Source organism: Gloeophyllum trabeum (assembly GCF_000344685.1).
Source record: "Gloeophyllum trabeum ATCC 11539 unplaced genomic scaffold GLOTRscaffold_00018, whole genome shotgun sequence".
NCBI classification, from domain to species: domain Eukaryota; kingdom Fungi; phylum Basidiomycota; class Agaricomycetes; order Gloeophyllales; family Gloeophyllaceae; genus Gloeophyllum; species Gloeophyllum trabeum.
Window position 1 is genome coordinate 134371 of NW_006920427.1, and position 18926 is coordinate 153296.

The window sequence follows — 18926 nt, forward strand, 5'->3', positions numbered from 1 at the left end:
ACCACGCGCCTTATGGCAGTGTGCATCGAGAACAAGTCCATCATTCGCTGCATGGGGTATTCACTGCACCGCTGCCAGCTCCTGCTCGAGGGGTTCGTTCTTTCAGACAGGGAGTACATTGTCTCTTATATAGTACAGAGAAGTAAATATACAGCTCGAAGCATGCGCAGTCGTGTACAGGAATAAAACCTGCCGGGGACGACAGTACCGAACATACACCGTCATGAGACTGACAGGATTAGCTGCCCGTGGGTGCAAACCAGCACTTGCTAATCAAAGGGCACAGGACGAATTCCGGGTCCGGAGAGTCTAAAAGCGTCTCGTTTCTCGTCGGCGGCGGCAGCACCGAAGACAGACGGCACAGGAATACCACAGCAATCTCCCCATCCGACCTCTCTTTGGCCGGCGCCGCCGGTATCTTCTCCACGGGCATGGTCGTGACCCCAATGCTCGTCATCGGGGTTCTGAGATTGAGGAGGGAGAGGACCATCGTAGGGCAAGATTGAGCCGAAGAGGAAATGTTGGATAACCGGTAGCTTGCCCAGCACTTCCGCCTGGTACATCTTGATCATACCGGAGTTGACTTTATCCCATGTTTTAACCTGAGACATATCTCAATGGCTCATACCAACGAGGACTGATTACTGGCGGGACATACCGCTGAAATATCATCGAGCATCGGGGAGTGCCATCTCAGCGACGCTGATTTGACCTGTCGAGCGGATGCCAATTGAGCAAACAAATTATCCAGGGTAGCCACGTACTGAATTGATGAATTGTATGCATGCAAAGTACATGTAATGTTTTGAATACTCCTCAACTATCTCAGGATCATGGATGGCCTTCGGGCGAATATACTTATGACCTGTGTCTCTACCATAAATATTTTGACGCTGACGAAGAGTACGTAGGAAACGGCACCTTTCAGTTGCGCTGCTCCCCAAAGGAAAGGCAAGAAGTGATAATCGTCCAATCCCCATACACCATGAGATCCAGCAGGCTCCAGCCAATAGGTCGACTGAAGCACCCGCATGACTTGAACATATCTAGATTGTTCGTTCAGGATACCTTACAAATTATCAGCCTCTGGGGTGTAACACTGACCTCCAGAATATTTTAATCACGTCTGATGTATGATCTGACGCCTGAAGAACTCCGAGTCGCTCAAGGCATATCCTGTGTGTTGAGATAATGAGTTCGTTGCAGCTCGTACATAGGCTATGTCGTACAGCCAGCACAAGAAGTTCAGTTCCATTCCGCTTCCATAGTCGATACGCGTCCTGTTGCCCCAGGATTCACAGAAATACACGGAGATTTCTTGAATGGCTTCCTTGGGCAGATTTGGAAGGCGAGCATGTAGAACCTCTGCATTCTATGCGCCTATTAGCTGACGTTCCCAACCGCCACGACACGACGTGTTGCTTACCTCTTGTACTTTGTCATAGAATGTTCTGAACGCAGGGTTCCCGAACCGCGACGCCTTATTATCAACAGGAGGCGTGTCCTTTGCAATACCCTCTACTTTATCAAGAACATCCAAGACGGCGAGGACGCCCTGGATGGCGCATGAGCTTGGACATGCCGCAGGAAGGGTACTGGCGCACAGGAGATTCAGCGACTGGATCGGTCAATTTAACTCCAATAACAGCGGTGTTCAGGCTCTCGATAAAAGAAACAATGTCTTTGTGCGTCTGAGACGCCTGGAAGGCTTCCAGTTGCTCTTTGGACAAAACAACTTTGCGAGGACGTTGGTAGGACATTGAAGATGACAGTGGCGCGCGGAAGTGGACTTCGCTAAATTGCGACTTTCGAGATTTGCCTTTTACGTTGCAATTGCTTTTACGTCTGCCATCTCTCTTTCTCTTGATCACCGACTACACACTGCACTGGACCGCAATGCCTACACCTCCTGATCTCTTGAGAAGCTCATTAGAGCAACATAACAACACGTTTGAATCGTTACTGAAACTGATTCCTGCGAAATATTACATCGTCGAGGATGAGACGGAGGAACAGGTCTGTCACAATTATCTGAACAACCCGGAGCTGGTCTGGCAGGACCGTTATGTCAAAATGCTCATGCTGTCTTAGGCCGCATCGAAGTATCAGAAGCACTCTAAGAAGACGAAGGCTCCCAAGCAGGCTATAAAGGAGATGTCGAAGAAGGCGAAACGCGAAAAAGTGAGATACCGGGGTACCATGCTGTCACCGCTACATGCTCACATAGGGCTGTAGCTCGATCCAAAGAATAACAAGACGATCCTTGATATTCAAAATGAGGCTGCTCAGAGACAGGCTGTCGCGAAAGGGAAACGCAGGGCAGACTCGGGTGAAGATTCGGACGGAAATGACGACGCAGACGCCATGGATGTGGACGCCGATAATGTCATTTTGGGGATGGAGACTTCCACAGGAGAGGACATGTCTTTCGTACCTATGCCGGAAGCTGGAGGTATTGAAACGCTACGTCAAAAGCTGCACTCTCGCATGGAACAGCTGCGCAAGGGAAAACGGGGGGAGGGTGATCAGGCGACCAGTAAAGACGAGCTGATAGAGGAGCGGAGAAAGCAGAGAGCGATGATGCGCGAGAGACGGCGAAAAGAAACTAAGGAGAAGATCAGACTAGAAAAGGAGAAGAAGGAGAAGCCGGGCAAGGACAAGAGTAGAGACAAGGGCAACCAGAGCAAAGTGCGTCGTCCGAAGTTTGATTCATGCTGTACATTTATTGATTATTTCTGCTTAGCCAACTTCGTTACTTGTCGAGCAACCGTCGACTTCGAAAGCTGGGCCGTCTCGGGATCCCAAGGATACTCTCACAAATGTCGCCTTCTCTGCCATTGCGGGATCACCAGGCATCTCCAACAAGAAATTGCAACATGTGAAGACGACGTCAGACCCCAAACAGGCCTTGCAACAGCTAGAGACGAGGAAGGAGAAACTCGCTGCCCTACCTGAAGAAAAGCGCAAGGCTATAGAAGAGAAATCCAAGTGGGAGAAGGCTGAAGCTAGGATTGAGGGTGTTAAGGTCAAGGATGACGAGACCCGACTGAAGAAAGCGGCCAAACGGAAAGAGAAGGAGAAAGCAAAGAGCAAGAAAGCTTGGTATGTTCAGATCATGCTATCAACTCCGAACGCGGTGCTAACTTCGCCTTTTAAGGGATGAGAGGAAGAAGGAGGTTCGCGATCAGATGGCTGCTAGGCAGAAGAAGAGAGCAGACAACATCGCTATGCGGGCTGAACGACGGAAGGGTGGGAGTTCTGGGAAGAGTAAAGCGAGGCCTGGCTTCGAGGGGAAATCCTTCGGGAAGTCCAAGAAAGCCGCAGGTAATCGCAAAAAGTAATAGTGGAAATTAACCTACCATTTGCCCATATACTATCTTATTACCTCTCTCCTTTTTAATGCCCTCTGGGGCCGCGTAGTCATCGCAAGTCTCCCTTTTTGCATCACTCTCAGTCAACTTCCGGTCCTAAGCCATTCCAAGAAGTGTGGCAATATGGCACATACGCGAGTCACGTGATCCCAACCCCGCTCATGGAGGTGCAGCGTATCATTTCAAGCAGGACGCCACAACCTGCCTCATTCTTTACCTGCTGCAGAGCACGCAAAGGCTACGTTTGCTGTACTTGACTGGCATGACGAAGGCGTTCTAGACGGTCTTCAACGGCAGGCACATTCCTTGGCGCGGGTACAAGCAGCCCAAAGCATCCAGGACCCACAACCCGAAACTGGCAGGGCACAGGAGCGTTAAGACGTCCTTGGAGGGCTGACACGAAACCAGGTCCGTTTACGAGCTGGAGAGTGATCTAGGACACAAACTTGACATCGATCTATCTGAGCAGCAATAACAGGCATTCTGGACAGTCTTGGGCTGCATACATCGTCTGGTGCTGGCGCACCCGCCAGACATTATCTTGAAGGTATACTAGGGCGAACGAGCTGAAATGCACAGAAGAAAATCGAGCCATGAAGACGTGCCAGTGTCCAATACTGAGCACACAGTCTCACTGATTGGACGGGATGGAAGCAATTCGCCCAAAGGAATACATCCGGGTGCCACAAGGAATGTGCAGAATGACATGACTCCTCCACGTCTGAGCGTAAACTCTACACCGCTGGAACCACCGCCTGGCTTTGGGGCGTCGCAATTCTACCCCAATTTACCACCGTCAGCAGGCCCTTTTCGTACCAGCTTCTCCTTCAATTCGTCTGCTAATGCCACGAATGGTAACGGTGCCGCTCCTCCTTCTCCGTTGCGCGCTTCCTTCTCGAAGTCTGGGCACTCCCGTACCAGATCGACGTCCGGGCCTTATGCCTCCATCGTGCCGTCACCTTTATCACCGTCCTTTTCTTCACAGTCGGTCTCTTCATCCGAGTCCTTCTCTTTTCCTCAAGATGAGCGGTTGAGTCAAAGTTCATCTTCGTCCTCTTCCATATCGGGACCTTCAATAGGTGCCCCGCCAAAGAACTACCGCCGTCATTCACGTATAAATTCCCGTAATTTATCCATCTTCTTTCCCCGGCCAGGGGCGTTGCCCCAACAAACTATCCTGGAAGACGGTGCTCAAGAGCTGGAGTATGACATTGAGCCGCAGGGTGTGCCCTTGCCCTCGATGGAGAGCGCTCCGACTCTGCGCTCCCGAGTGCCCGAGAAATTAGGCGAAGGGTTTACATTCGGTGCGCGGCCTCCAAGTCAGTCTGATGAGCAGGATGAGCCACATTTGCCTGCCTCCGCCACGCATCCCATGACAGCGATGTCCTCCCGGCCGTCTAAGCGGGGACATCACCATCGGCATTCGCTATCGCATAACTTCTTTTCATTTCTTGAACCTGGAGCCGAGCAGACGGACTTGCAGACAAACCCTACCCCGATGCCGGCTTCTCCGTGGAATCCGGTCTCGCCTTTCAGCTCGGCCGTCTTCCCCAAATCTGCGCAGCCGACTCAGACAAGCTTCGAACCCAGTGCGTCCGAGAAGAGTATACACCAGTCTCTAGACAATACACTAGACTTGGAACCTCGCCATGTAACATCTGCTATTGCTATCTTGTGCACTGCCGCTCAATTCTTACTCGGTGCGTGGATGTGGGTGCGTGGGCAGCAAGTCGGGTCGCTCGCGTGCACGGGGATGGGATATTGGGTTGTCTTCGACGCTTTTGGACTGGGCCTTGGCCAGCTCCTCCCTGCGTACTTGTCAAGCCGAAGTATGCAAGCTAAAATCCGACGGCCTTACGGGTGCGTCCAGTCACAGGTTTGCGGACCCTATTGACGAAGCGGTCTGGATAGGAACGCGCGGATAGAGACGGTACTCCTGTTCGCACAAGCCATATACCTCATGTTCTCAGCCGTCTACGTCTGTAAGGAGACGGTGGAACACTTGTTGCTGTCCGTTGGAGAGGAGGGCCACCACCACCACGTTGGTGATGAGACTGCCGGCCTATATGGGTAGGTTCCTTGTCTCAAGCGTCTGTCGTTCCAATGCTCAAACTTAGATTGTTCGTAGCATTGAGTTTCCCGTCTTCACAATCCTTTCATCTGTCGCGTCTTTAACGGGCAGCGCTCTGCTTTTCAATAATCACGCCAAGCTTGTGAATGGTATGCCCTCTGTTCTACTCGAGAGTAAATCCTGATCACGACGTTCGTCTCCTAGTTGCTGGCAACTATCTGCCTCCTATGTCAGCTATCGTCCGCTCCGCTTTGTCTCGCTACCCAATGCCCTCATCATATACCCATCCTCTACCTACCAACCAACTCGGAATCCTGCTCTCTAACCCATATGCCTTATCGCCTATATTATCTGCATCGCTATTACTGGTCGTCGTCGCAATCGTCCCTTCGTGCGTTTCCAGTGGGGTTCTATGGCAGAATGTGCATGTTGACATTTCCTATGCTGCAGATCACAGCACCAGTCATTTGATCTATTGCTTTCATCTCTGGAAACCATCATGATGTTCCGAATATCCTACCGGGCCTGTGTTGCTCTCGGTGCTGTTCTGTTACAGACTGCGCCAGAGAGAGGCCTCCCAGGTGGCAGAATGGAGGCGTTCCTCCGGACCATGCGGGAGGTACGTGCCATGTCACCTCTTGTACGTCCGCTCGCTAATATACTCGCCTGTAGATGGAGCGGCATCCCGAGATCCTCCATCTACCTGCCCCACACATATGGCAGTTGACTGCCCCGCTTACACGGCCGAGCACCACGACAAGCAAGGCTGCGATGCAGTCCCTTGTCGTGACGCTCGAGCTGCACGTGAAGAAAGATATTAGCGACCGCGAGGTGGTCGAGTTGACCCGGTGGGCTTGGGAGAAGTGTGAAAGCGCTCTTGCCGTCGGGACAAGCGGAAGTAGAGGTGAGGCTGAAGTAGAGGTGACGGTGGGTGTTGTCAGAGGATGAGGCCCCTTCCCTGTGCGATATTGTCCGTCCGTCGCTTATTCCTTCTGGATCCTGTACAGTCTGAATTATAGCTCTGTTCCGGATACTCCGGTGCGTCCTTTGACATACGCTACACGTATCCCCCCGACATCGCCATCATACCCGGGATATCTTTGCGTGCCAGGACCCTGCACGGTCTTCTTGTTTGCCGTTTCTACCACCTTGACAAGAATGTACGTATAGGCGATAAGGCAGTCTCGCCAAATCGGCTGCGGTCGCTGCTCCTCGCTTGATTCCCTTCAATTCCTTCTTCCTTCTCCCCCCCCCCCCCTGTGTGTGTAAACGGTAGCGTAATCTACCTGCAGCAAGGCAGTGCGAGACAAACACGTGTAGCTTCCATTTCTTGCGCTGCACTTACGCAGTGGACGTCCTGATATAACTCTCTGGCTACCACCATGTTCTGTTTTATTTCGTGAAACGTTTCTGACCTGCTGCGCACTCTATGAATTCGTTTCCTACGTCTCCTGCTGGCGCCCGTTCTGCAGGTGCAATATCCCCCGGAAACACTCTGGTGTACCCTGTTACACCCAGTCGTATATCTGTACCATCACATCCTGTCGGTCCTCGCAGCGCGAGCCGGCCAGCGAGCATCAGCGAGCTCGCAGAACGAGCTCTGGAAGGCATATCGGAGGGTCCCAAAGACCTCAAGGCCTATTTACGCACCGCACAGAGGTCCCGCGATGTTGGCAAGGAGTATGTCCGCGCAGGCGATCTCGAGGCTGCCTTCGTCGAGTTCGCAAAGGCCGCTACGATTGTACTGGAGAAGTTACCTACACATCGGGACTACCATACGCTGTTGAACGAGTCGCAGCGGCATAATCTTGGATTGGTACGTTATGATTCAGTCATGCATGTGCTATGGTCGCACTCGGGCGTACAGCGGATGGATTTAGAGGAACTCCTCCTGGAGAGAGTCTTCATGCATGTTGAGGATTCATGTCTCGCCGAGCCTTGGTCGCTTATGCTCACTTACGCGTGTGTACGAGCGATTGGGCATGCTTTGACAGACTGGCCGTGTCTGGTCATCCCAATGCTGTCGAGCTGCACAGGACTGCGGTGCACTTCGGGGATCGACGTTGCTTTCGAGCGTCATGCACAGCCAGAGCATGGTTGACTTGCACTGATGCTGGAGTGTTTTCGAGTGATCAGACAGGTGCCTCTTTGAGTTCCGCTCATTGGATGCTTATGAGATTGGAGGGCTCTCGGCACGCTTAGAACGACATACAATGGTTATGTTGGATAATGGGTGAGACTGACAATCACCGCCTTCCCGTTCGATCCAGCTGATCCAAGCCGATTACGCCCCCACAGATGTCGTGCAAGCAAGGAATGACCAGAGATGCGGGCAAGCTCTGCCCAGATTTGTAGAGTCACCTGTCTAGCACACTCTGTCCTGTCTTTCCCATCACGTCTTTATCTACCATGAAATGGAATGCGATGCTAATATCTATCTACCACACAGAATGGGCAAGATATTCTGGACAACCTAAGTAAGATTAAACCAACGCTTGTGGAGCGGTACGAGCGCTGGCTTGCGTCCCAGTCAGACTCGTCGCCGTCCTCGGGCCCGCACACGCCGCAATCGTATCAGGAGGACCCGGGGAGCGCCAGGAGGAGCCGTGGAGAGCCGTTCCCGATCCAAGAGGAGGACGTGTACGGATCTATGAGAGATAAGAGGACGGACCCACCTCGAAGAGGGTACCCGCACGATGACGCCAGAGGAGGGAGCTCCGACGAAGAAGCGAGACGGAGGGAAGGAGTCGAGGCTGCTCGGCGGAGGCAGGCGGACGAGTACGCGCACCGTCAGCAAGAGGATGTCCGGAGGCGCGAGGAGGAGCTGCAGGCGCGAGAGGCTGCGGCGAAGGCAGCACGGGTCAGGGACGAGCGCGGGCAGGTGTACGGTCCTCGACTTCCTGATGGCGATGCCCTTGCCGGCAGATTTGACGGAATGAGGGTCGGCGACCGGGATCCGCAGCCGAGTCGCAACGAAGACGCGAAGAGGAGGGAGGAAGATGCTGCGAGGAGGATGGAGGACAGGCGAAGAGAAGAAGCCGAAAGTATAATGAGGCGACAACAGGAAGCAGACGCGGCTACTCGTGCGGCGAGAAGCCAAGTTACCTCCTCGTATCCCGTCACTTCGACGCTCAGCTCGTCGCGGCAATCCGCCTTCTCGCAGGAACAGGAGGGGATCGCCCGCAGGCAACGCGAGGCAGACGACGCAGCTCGTGCCGCGCGCCAATGCGTCCAATCCGGGTTGCCCGTCTCCGCCCCTCCAAATGTTATCAGCTCTGCTCAGCAGGCCGCTGCCATCCGGGACCGTGAGGAACATGCCAGGAGACAGCGGGAAGCTGAGGCGAGTGCGCGTGCTCGCCACCAAGCTACGCCAACAGCGTCGTCGGCCCTCCCAGCACCGACCGCTGTGACACCGTCGAACTCGCAATATTCATTCTTAGAGTCGCATCATATGAATGGCGTACCGATCATGCCTTTGGAGAGTCCGACCAAGTACGATGACGATTCTTCCACCGATGCATCTGTGAATGATGTGCCGTCCGGGTTAAGACCATCAGTACGGCGCGAGAAGCAACCTGAACGCTCACCATCCAAGCCCCCAAGGCGAAGGTAACTTAGCTGCTGGTGATTAGACCCAATTCTGTCTGACTGCTCTCTACTAGCCCTTCATATCCCGTTCCGGTGACCACCACTTCTCCTCCGCCGCCCGAGCTGGGTGCCATTCGGTACCCGTCACTGATGACCAAACACCAGATCGCGCAAGGATACGCACCTTCGTTGGAGTCTATGTTTATGCAAACCATGGGTGGACCCGCCGCCTCGAATCTTCTGCTCTTCGACGGTCAAGGATCCGACCCGTACTCCCATCTGTCCTCGATAGGACTGCATGGCGTAACATATCCTCAAATGCAGCACTCGCATCGCCAGCATCGTCCTCATCCTTCCAATGGACCTTCACCTGCCCGTCCGCCACAGCCATCTGCTCCTGTTGGGTCAGGATTGGAACGGATAACTCGAGCGGACTCGAAGTCGGACGGGAACGTCCGCGAGCTGAAGACTGTACATCTACCACGCGAATGCTTGCCTCGCTTCCTATCCATAGCTGCTGCCAACACCGCGCGAAATCGTGAGACATGCGGTTTGTTGTTAGGCAGGGACAAGGGCCACAAGTATGTTGTGTCCTGCCTCTTGATTCCGAAGCAGCATTCAACGAGTGATACCTGCGCGATGGACGAGGAAGAGCTCGTGCTGGAGTTTCAGGAAGAACGGAACCTCATTACATTGGGATGGGTGGGTCAAGGGTTTCTCACTTCCGGTGGTTCGCCGCGCTGACAGTGAATGTTTTCCTCTTTTATAGATCCATACACATCCTACGCAATCATGTGAGTCGCTGACTATAGTCGACCTGAGCCCCTATATTTGGATTAACCTTCGCATCACTCCAGGCTTCATGTCATCGGTCGATCTGCATACCCATGGCGGTTTCCAGAGGATGCTACCCGAGTCGTTCGCGGTCGTGTGCGCGCCCACATCCACTCCAAAGTGAGCCATGCCAGGCTTGTCGGGATTAGGCATGCTGACCTCATTTACATTAGCTATGGCATCTTTCGCTTGACGGATCCTCCAGGTCTTCAGACCATCTTGGATTGTCATGAGAAGGAAGCGTTTCATCCTCATCCTGATCTTCCTATATATACCGTGAGTCTATCCATGGATTTTACGCAAACGCAATGCTTATTGTACGGACAGGATGCCGACAAAGGTCATGTACAAATGAAGGACATTGGTGTAGAGATTGTGGACTTACGGTGAATATTCTTCGAACCTTGACATTTCCTGCGGGTCCTGTTTTCTGTCTATTTCTAAGCATGAGTTGGAGATCCATGTCCCATCATTGTACCATACATCACTGCATACTGTACTTTCCGAGATGTACGAATTGTAACGATTCGGGCGGGTGAAGCCTGAGATTGATTTTACATGTGAATTCGAGGTTATTGATATATGAAGCTGTCCGAGTAGTGAGCGCTGTACTTAGTACTCAGTGACTCGCCTTGGTTCCTTCGACCTTTAGCTTCGACAACTTTGATCGGAAAAATGATGCGCGACTTCACTCAAGCGGAAATCGAGGAAGAAGAGAGATATTTCCACAATGTAATGGAAACCTTCCGCCAGTACGCGGCGTACCAGGTGAATCCAATCCAACCGCCTAGTCAGTACAGGTCTTGAACTCATGTCGACCCTCGACCGCACATGTTCCTAGCTTGCAGCCAACAATCGACGCAGAAAGGACCTCTATACCCTTCCCTTGCCAGATCAAGAGTTGCTTGACGGGCTGGGCTATAAATCGAAGCTCGATGAAGTGGATAAGGCCATCATGGCGAACGCAGAGTTCCTGGTGGGCGTCATCCAGGATCCGGAAATATTTGCGCAGCCGGACGACGATGGGGGAGAGGGGGACGAACACGAGTCAACTTCAGGAAGCCACCCTGGTGGGCATTGCAATCGGTTTGGTCTTCACTGTAATAGTCTAAGGGATGTCTGACACACAGAATTCACGCACACCCACTCGCATGATGGTCCACACCATGGCCACACCCATTCCCATTCTCATGGTCCCCCACTGAACCTGAGCTCTGGCTCTGGAACAGCTTCAGGCTCTCAGAAGGCGAGACGGTACCGCCCTACCGACAACGACATGGATAAACTGCGAAGCACTCTGAAGCAGTTTGTACGCGACTGGAGTGAAGAGGTGACCATCTCATCGCGCCCTCACCGCTGGCTGGAAGGCTCATTTTTGCAGGGGAAAGCTGAACGGCACGCATGTTACAAACCGATGCAGGATGCCTTACAAGCGCACTTCGCCCACGTCCCGCTGGAAGAAAGGTCCTGATTGTGATGTCTAATCGATGACTGCTCCGCTCTCATTCTCGTCTTTCCCTTATGATGCATCACAGGCGATCCGTGCGTGTCCTTGTACCTGGTGCGGGCATGGGCAGACTAGCCTGGGATATCGCGAAATCAGGTGCGTATAATGGGAGACGCCTCGGATGCCTCATGCAACTACCAGGGTCTGATTTGAAGTTCTGACTATCATTTTCATTCTCGCTACGAACACCAGGCTTCAGATGTCAAGCGAACGAATTCTCCCATTACATGTTACTTTCTTCGCATTTCATATTAAACAGGTACGGATTAACCGCCAAGATCATTGCCAAATCTCCCACTAGACGCTACTGCCACTGCAGGACGACAGAGGTAGAACAGCATAAAATCTATCCTTATGTCCACAGCTTCTCCAATCTTCGAAGCCGGTCATCCCTTCTTCGACCAGTGCTCATTCCTGACGTTTTACCATCGTCCCTACCGCCTAACTCAGATTTCTCGATGGTTGCTGGTACGTTGTATCAGTTGGAATTGGCAAATACTGTGCTTACGGCTGAATCCTAGGCGATTTTGAAGAGGTTTACGGAAGTGAAGAGGAGCCTCAGAGCGAGCAGTGGGATGCAGTCCTAACATGTTTCTTCATCGATACTGTAGGTCTACGTTAGCCGAAGCTGACCTACAGGTCTATCATAACTGTCTCATCTAGGCCAAGAATATCGTGAACTATCTTCGGATCCTGCATAAAATCCTCGCCCCGGGAGGCGTGTGGATCAACCTCGGTCGGTTTCTCCCTATTTTTGTTTCCCCCTCATACTGAAGGTCTCTGGCATCAGGACCATTACTGTGGCACTTCGAGAATAACACTACGAACGACCCTTCCGTAGAGCTCGACCTTGAAGACGTCAAGGAGCTCGCTCGAAAGATAGGGTTCGAGCTTCATGTACGTTCCGTCTCTTTCTCCTCCCTGATCGACATGAGAGTAACCGTCGGAGCTGCTTTCTTGGGGCACACGCAATATTCAGAATGAGAAGACGATCGAGACTACATACGTTCACAACAAAGAGAGTATGTTGGGATATGCGTATCAGGCGGCATTTTGGTGTGCTACGAAGAAGGTCTGATGGGTCGGCCTGGTTCTTGCTTCTGCGTTATGTAGTGTAGAGTATCAGCAGTCGTGAGCATGAACTGCTGCCGATGCCAAGGAAGCCCGGGCAAACACTTGACTTAGTCATCACAGATCGACCAGGTTTGTGACTCGACCGGTAGGCTATAAAAGGGTGCATGCTTCATGTTCGTGAAGGAGTGACACAGAAGTGGCGATGTTGCTCGACTTCCTTACTCTCGACGTCTTCACGGACACACGCTACGAGGGCAATCCTTTAGGGGTAGTCCTCGTACCTTCGGCCGACGCACTCAGCGGAGAGCAAAAGCAAGCAATCGCGAAGGAGTTCAATCTCAGCGAGACCGTATTCATCTATCCTCCCGACCTGGTCACGGGGCGTGTCAAAGTCAACATATACACAACAAAGCAGGAATTATCCTTCGCTGGTCATCCTGTCGTCGGGAGCACATATTACCTCCTGGGTATTGGCCCGCTGAAAGGGAGGCAGGAGGCTGTCCTGGATATTCTGGCAGGTCTTACGCCGATTACCTATGACCCGGGCGCGTCACAGGCCTCCGTGAGGGTCGCGCACGATGTGCTCATTCATAAGCCCTACAAAGAGCTTCTGGGGAAGATCGAGGGCCTGACTGACGCTAATCTGGTGCAGTTGGCGGAGGGAGGTGTAGCCGTGGTGTCCATTGTCAAAGGGATGACGTTCCTTATGGTGCAGCTGAAGGATCTGGAGGCGTTAGAGAGCTTACGAGGCATAAGGGATGAGCTTGTCGTCGAGGGCAAGGGGGAGCGAAAAGACGAGAAAGATTGGCTTGTAGGGTTTGTCGGGACTTACTGTTTCGTCGTCACGGGTGAGACGACGGAAAACGGGGTGGTTCTGAAGAAAGTGCGAACGCGTATGCTTTATGGGATCGGGCAAGAGGATCCCGCCACCGGGAGTGCTGCTAGTGCATTCAGTGCATGGATGAGCTTGACTAGGGCGCCACAGGGAGAGGGCGAGCAGAGATACCAGATCACACAGGGAGTCGAGATGGGCAGGAGGAGCGAAATTGGTGTGATCGTGCGCCAAGGAGCAAAGGGAGTTAAGGAAATTAAGCTCCAGGGTCAGGCGGTGAAGGTAATGGAAGGAAAGATAGAGGTATGAGTCCTGACAGGGCGCACGAAATACTCGCGTTTCGGTCAGTGATCAGCCACGGAAGGTTCTTGGGAAGAGGTGTCGGGCTGGGAGATACTGAGTGTACCATAATACATTCATACAATCGGATCATTTGTGGCAAAGAGTCAGTCGCAAGCATTCCTCCCTATTCCTGCGTAGACAATCAGCGAAGTGACGTGCCTCTTGGGCGCCTGATAATGGGTTGTTTCGCTTCGGCAGCACTCCTGCGTCGACGTCGCAGAAGGTTTTGTGACACTGTCATTTGAATGCTTGACATGCCAACCGGGGACATCACCGTATATGCCTTTGTAGGTGCATCCTGTTCAGCAAGCGCACACCGGACTGACTCGCCCAGCTGGAGGCGGCTGAAGGGAGAGAGGATGAACTTCTGGAGACGTTGAGCAAGGCTCAAGCGTACGCGGAGTCGGAGGAGCCTGGCTGCTTGCAGTACCGCATCAGCTTTGACCCGAAGAACAAGCGGTTCGTCTGCGTGTTTGAAGTCTACGTACGTCGTGCTCTTATTGCATCGTCTACCACTTGGGCAACTTGCCTCAGGAAAACCAAGCAGCTCTCGACAAACACATTCAGAGCGAGGTTTCTAAAAACAACGTTGCATTCTATGAATCGGGCGGCCTGGCCAGGCCGTTGTCCGAGATGGACATCCGCATCCATACAGAGTACCGCAAATGACAATCTGTTTTATCTTTTAAATGGCTCAAATATTCATATCCTTCCTGAGCATTTTCATATGATCAGCCCCTTGCGCATAGCTCGAAGAGGCCGCCACACATTGCCCGATTTTTACTTTATTGCTCCTGCTGATGACTTGCACAGTGCTTACCACGTTTAGAGTCAAGTGAGTTTTTTAGTTCTCATTCGGCCATTTCTGCATTCCTATTGATTCTTATCTCACGTCCCCCATTGAGGGAACCATTTCTCCTGGATTCTACCTGGAAATAAATGGTAATCGGCCTTCATATCCATCGAGATGGCTGATGGCCGTACAACCAATATTCATATCGTGACTTACCCACTACATTATGCTCAGTGAAGGTGTTTCTCTGCCTTTTGACCGGTTATGTGAGAAGGGAGTGCTTATCGGTGTTCAGCGGGACCCACATGTGTTCGCGTGCCACGGATCCCCTTGATTATCTGTGGTCTCCTCGGGCTTCATGGTGAGTCTCTCAAATACTGATACAAAACGCGGTCTAGCACCCCTTCCAGGAGACGGCTCATTTCTTCAACCAGCAAGGTTATACGAGAGCTCTCGGTTTTACGATGCCTCCGCTGTGTAACCCTGACTACAAGTGTATGCCTCTACGTCTCCCTCCGCAGACACAGGCTCTTAGCAGCCCGACATTCAGGCCTCCTCCTCTCGACGGCTCATTGACCCTGCCTGAGATGTACGACATGCATTACAGCCACACCCCACACCATCCTCTCTTCGTCTTCGCGGATAGCCAAGGAGTTACCCATGAGATACTATGGCCTACCGCAGTATGCGCAGTGCATCAAGTCGGTCATATTCTATGGCCAAGAGTCGGCAGTCCCATTTCAGCTGGCCGACGTCCCATCGTAGCGATTCTCGCAGCATCTGGTGAGAGGCCACAACTATCTCACCCAGGCGGCTGTCTCATGGGTGAAATAGATACCATCACATACTTCACGGTCATGGTCGGGATCATACGAGCCGGATACGCGGCTTTTCTGATCTCTACGAGAAACTCGTCCGCTGCCATCGCTCATCTCCTGGGCAAAGTGAAAGTAGAACTTGGTAGGAAGGGAGAACTCACTTCAAGTACTCGTAGAAGAATCTCTCAAAATGCTTCCGGGTGTGGAGGCCCGGATAAGGATAGGTGTCTCCATCATGCCCAACTTTGAGGAGTTATACGTGGAGCACGAGTCTTTCCAAATGTTACCCTTCGCACACCCTGCCATGGATGACCCTGCAATATTCCTTCACTCTTCTGGTAAGCTGTACTCGACCCGTTCAGAGACTGTCATCTGTTTTACTTGCCACCGCAGGTTCCACCGCACTCCCAAAGCCGGTTGTATGGACCCATCACATGATGCTCCAGCTTGGAATGATACCCTGAGTTTCACACTCGATTGCATTTACACGGTCTCACCAGATGCAAGACTTCGGGGAGTGTGACTTGACCGGCAAACGCCTGTCATGTCATGCCATGCCTATGTTCCACGGAATGGGTATGATGCAAACTGCCTGGACTGTGAGTAGCACACCACTCTACTTTACCAGACAATGTTTGAGAACTGCTCTACCAGGCAGCAAGCGGCCTAGTCATCACCGCTTTCATGCCGTGCACTCCAGCTGTCGCTCCCACACCCGAGAATGTTATTAAAGGAGCCCTCGACTGCGAAAGCGATATTGTTTTCTGTGTTCCGAGCTTCGCAGAAGTACGTTATAGCCCCTAGTATCAGTCTAATGCTTACAAGAAGCCAGGCGTGGTCACGCAACGCAGCATATGTCGACAGTTGCGTGAACTAGACGGAATTGTGAGCATTCAAGGATCATTCCGCAGCGATAGCGTCGCCTGACTCCTCATGCATTGCTTAAGCTTTACGACGGTGGCCCACTTTCTAAGGAAGCGGGCGATAATCTTACTCGAGAGGGTGTTTCTGTGTTTACACTCTATCGATGGTAAGCAGCCCCGAGAGCCGGTAAGAAGACCGCAAGTGCTTAGTCTTCGACAGCACCAAGGGGGGTATCATGAGCACTATTTTACCGAGTAGGTCTCGATGAGAATTCGCGCGCATGCGTAAGTCTAACCGTGGTCGTGGCGCACATACAGAGAGCCCCGGCGAACACATCAAGGGTCACTTTGTACCAGACGGGACCGGAAACTATGAATTCTTGATGATCGTGAGTTCTTCCTATCATTATTGACATGTGGTATACTTATTACCGGACAGGCGCTCCCTTATCATTTACCCTCCGTGTTCAAGACGACAGTAGACGGGACCGATGCATGGGGAATCAGTGACCTCTTGTCTCCTCATCATACTAAACCGGGGCTGTGGAGGATACATGGACGTGTCGATGACCAAATTATGCACAGCACCGGAGAGAAGATAAGAGCATGCATCTGTAGACTGTCGAGGTGTCAACTAACAGAAGCCCAAGACGAACCCAGGACCACTGGGTGAGTACTATGGATATCTTACGTATCATGCCATCCTAACAGGTACCTCGAAGAGAGCATATTGGGTCGAGATCCGCGCGTGGCTGGGTCCGTCATGTTTGGTCGCGGCCAATTGAACGCTGGTGTTCTCATAGATCCCAGTCCCTCGGAAGGTTTTGACCCAAATGATATGGGCAAACTCATCGCGTTTCGAAACCTCATCTGCTGAGTCGTTCTTCATATAGCACGTCTGAGCATTCGAGGTTCTGACATTCAGAAAGGCCTACCATCGAACGTATAAATAATTATGCTCCGCAACACTCCCGTATCTTCAAAGAAGTAGATTTATTTTCGCTAGCGAAGTATAAGGCGTACTCAGACGCTTGACAGACGATAATCGTGGCGTCAGGGCCCTTTAAACCTTTCACCTACACTGCGAAGAACACAGCCCGTAGGCAAGCTGTTCTAGCTCAGTACGAAGAGGAGATCCAGCAGTTATATGACTCCGCTGAGGAATCGATTCAAGCTAATATACCGCCTCCGGGCAAGTGGTCTTACGTAGAGTCTATCAAATACGTGCGAACAGTGGTGCATCAAGTTTTGAAGTATCAGGTGCTGGACTCGGACGACTTATTCCAACATGGCTGCGACAGGTCGGTATAATTGGCTCTTTGTCTGATCTTTCTGCTCACTCGGTCCTGGTTTGCAAGCCATGTGAATTAGAAATACCCTCCTACATGCTTTGCGTCAATCGATGCGCAATGTGAGGGATGTGACCCCGAGCTTTGTCTACGAGCATCCAAACATTGCTAGGCTGGCTCAGTTTATGTCTTATCAGGGCTCCAGCACAAGATCGCATGCCCCCAGTTCCGACAAGTTATCCGAAATGGAAAACATGGCTGAGGCGCATAGCCAAGATCTTCCTCTTCATAGTCCCACGTCCACGCATGCTGCAGAGGACACCGTCCTCCTTACCGGTAGCACAGGAGGTCTCGGTGCGGCCATCCTGGCGCGGCTTCTTAGGGACACGGCCGTGCGCAAGGTTTTTGCTATCAATAGGCGAAGCGGGTCCGGTACGAGCCTGTTGGAGACACAGAAGAAGTCTTTTTCTGAGAGAGATCTTGATAGCACGCTTCTCTAATCACCTAAGCTGGTACTTATCGAAGCCGATGTAAACGCGATTCCGCCAGTCTTACCATCGGAGGTGGTCGAAGAGGTCAAGCTTTTGCAATGTCACATCCTCCCTGTTGAAGACTCACCACCTCTTCTTTAGATCGAGGACTCGTGCACGCACATCATTCACAACGGTGGGTTGTATCTACACTCCGTCCTCGGATATAGTGACACATTGCAAAGTTCAGCATACACTGTGGATATCAAGATGACGTTGCAATCATACGAACCTCATGTCCAAGGCGTGCGCAATCTTGTTGATATTTCGCTGACATCAAGGCTGTCCTCGCCTCCGCGTTTGTTGTTCATCAGTTCGGTCGGCGTATTGCTCAGTGAGTACATCTTCAGGACCGTCCTCCAGGTAGTATTCTGACGCTTTTATTAGATATTGCAACTGATATGACTGGTACTCGCATGGATGAGAAATTTGTGGAGGCTACTGCCGCTGAAGGTTCTGGATACAGCGAGTCCAAATGCGAGCGACTACTCGAAGAAGCTTCTTTACGTAGCAAACTTAGGCCCATCGTGATACGAGTGCATCAGGAAACACGCGGGTTCCTATAAAGCGATCTATAGGCTGGATAGGTAACATAGGCTCATAGGAACGTCCGTTCCGGTATAGCCGCACATAGTACCACAGTTGCAATAGACACTATGCATAGCCGCAATAGCCACCATAGCAGAGGCTGTATAGGCATGCATATCACTCGATAGACACCGTAGGGCAGGTATAAGCAATGAAAGAATTTGATATTTGAGGAGATACATCCATGACTATACTATATCCCTCGTGTTAGCCCTGGAACTAGTTTTCTACACCTGCGACTGCTGCCGCCCATTCCCTGCGCATGTTCTCTAACTCAGTCTCATCAAAGCCCGATGATGCTTTGCAGTCTTCACCCGGTACCTTCGCAAAATCACTATGTTCCGTGGTTGGTTACTGTCTCAGGATAAAATATTGATGTAAACCCACCGAGCACCATCCAGAAGCTGGGACTGAATGCGTTCAACA

The 18926-nt window shown here is 52.0% G+C and overlaps 8 protein-coding genes across 8 annotated transcripts; 7 read left to right on the plus strand and 1 right to left on the minus strand.

Annotated features, from left to right (window-relative positions):
- Positions 1 to 80: 80 nt before the first annotated feature.
- Positions 81 to 1796, minus strand: GLOTRDRAFT_66478 (Phosphotyrosyl phosphatase activator). The gene is made up of 8 exons (XM_007872494.1): positions 1605 to 1796; positions 1427 to 1555; positions 1230 to 1372; positions 1105 to 1176; positions 922 to 1046; positions 765 to 865; positions 659 to 712; positions 81 to 602 (listed from the first exon to the last, which is right to left on the minus strand). Exons 1-8 carry the CDS (start codon positions 1758 to 1760, stop codon positions 270 to 272), a joined length of 1113 nt encoding a protein of 370 aa, XP_007870685.1. The 5' UTR covers positions 1761 to 1796; the 3' UTR covers positions 81 to 269.
- Positions 1797 to 1865: 69 nt separating this feature from the next.
- Positions 1866 to 3388, plus strand: GLOTRDRAFT_141300 (SURF6-domain-containing protein). The gene is made up of 5 exons (XM_007872495.1): positions 1866 to 2016; positions 2092 to 2181; positions 2236 to 2688; positions 2744 to 3102; positions 3158 to 3388. Exons 1-5 carry the CDS (start codon positions 1897 to 1899, stop codon positions 3339 to 3341), a joined length of 1206 nt encoding a protein of 401 aa, XP_007870686.1. The 5' UTR covers positions 1866 to 1896; the 3' UTR covers positions 3342 to 3388.
- A 293-nt stretch (positions 3389 to 3681) lies between these two features.
- On the plus strand, positions 3682 to 6553 carry GLOTRDRAFT_141301 (uncharacterized protein). Its single transcript, XM_007872496.1, has 7 exons — positions 3682 to 3779; positions 3841 to 5231; positions 5283 to 5441; positions 5500 to 5591; positions 5647 to 5833; positions 5893 to 6061; positions 6115 to 6553. The coding sequence occupies exons 2-7, from the start codon at positions 3943 to 3945 to the stop codon at positions 6388 to 6390; spliced, it is 2172 nt and encodes a 723-aa protein (XP_007870687.1). The 5' UTR covers positions 3682 to 3779; positions 3841 to 3942; the 3' UTR covers positions 6391 to 6553.
- Positions 6554 to 9296: 2743 nt separating this feature from the next.
- Positions 9297 to 10372, plus strand: GLOTRDRAFT_81891 (JAB1/MPN domain-containing protein). Its single transcript, XM_007872497.1, has 5 exons — positions 9297 to 9732; positions 9800 to 9824; positions 9888 to 9984; positions 10038 to 10140; positions 10192 to 10372. Exons 1-5 carry the CDS (start codon positions 9349 to 9351, stop codon positions 10252 to 10254), a joined length of 672 nt encoding a protein of 223 aa, XP_007870688.1. The 5' UTR covers positions 9297 to 9348; the 3' UTR covers positions 10255 to 10372.
- Positions 10373 to 10515: 143 nt separating this feature from the next.
- GLOTRDRAFT_112601 (N2227-domain-containing protein) lies at positions 10516 to 12606 on the plus strand. Its single transcript, XM_007872498.1, has 11 exons — positions 10516 to 10632; positions 10706 to 10934; positions 10995 to 11194; positions 11246 to 11328; positions 11400 to 11467; positions 11564 to 11630; positions 11691 to 11839; positions 11893 to 11978; positions 12035 to 12107; positions 12162 to 12268; positions 12351 to 12606. The coding sequence occupies exons 1-11, from the start codon at positions 10540 to 10542 to the stop codon at positions 12447 to 12449; spliced, it is 1254 nt and encodes a 417-aa protein (XP_007870689.1). The 5' UTR covers positions 10516 to 10539; the 3' UTR covers positions 12450 to 12606.
- A 36-nt stretch (positions 12607 to 12642) lies between these two features.
- On the plus strand, positions 12643 to 14336 carry GLOTRDRAFT_66488 (Diaminopimelate epimerase-like protein). The gene is made up of 3 exons (XM_007872499.1): positions 12643 to 13906; positions 13954 to 14103; positions 14154 to 14336. Exon 1 carries the CDS (start codon positions 12648 to 12650, stop codon positions 13584 to 13586), a length of 939 nt encoding a protein of 312 aa, XP_007870690.1. The 5' UTR covers positions 12643 to 12647; the 3' UTR covers positions 13587 to 13906; positions 13954 to 14103; positions 14154 to 14336.
- Positions 14337 to 14909: 573 nt separating this feature from the next.
- On the plus strand, positions 14910 to 16264 carry GLOTRDRAFT_50066 (uncharacterized protein; the record flags this gene model as incomplete). The annotated part of the gene is made up of 5 exons (XM_007872448.1): positions 14910 to 15195; positions 15247 to 15356; positions 15885 to 16016; positions 16063 to 16098; positions 16178 to 16264. 5 exons carry the CDS (start codon positions 14910 to 14912, stop codon positions 16262 to 16264), a joined length of 651 nt encoding a protein of 216 aa, XP_007870639.1.
- Positions 16265 to 16544: 280 nt separating this feature from the next.
- GLOTRDRAFT_50031 (uncharacterized protein) lies at positions 16545 to 17882 on the plus strand (the record flags this gene model as incomplete). The annotated part of the gene is made up of 6 exons (XM_007872443.1): positions 16545 to 16655; positions 16744 to 16762; positions 16816 to 16948; positions 17023 to 17080; positions 17132 to 17394; positions 17465 to 17882. Coding segments are annotated over 6 exons (1002 nt in total), but the record flags the coding sequence as incomplete, so codon positions are not given.
- Between the last annotated feature and the right edge of the window lie 1044 nt (positions 17883 to 18926).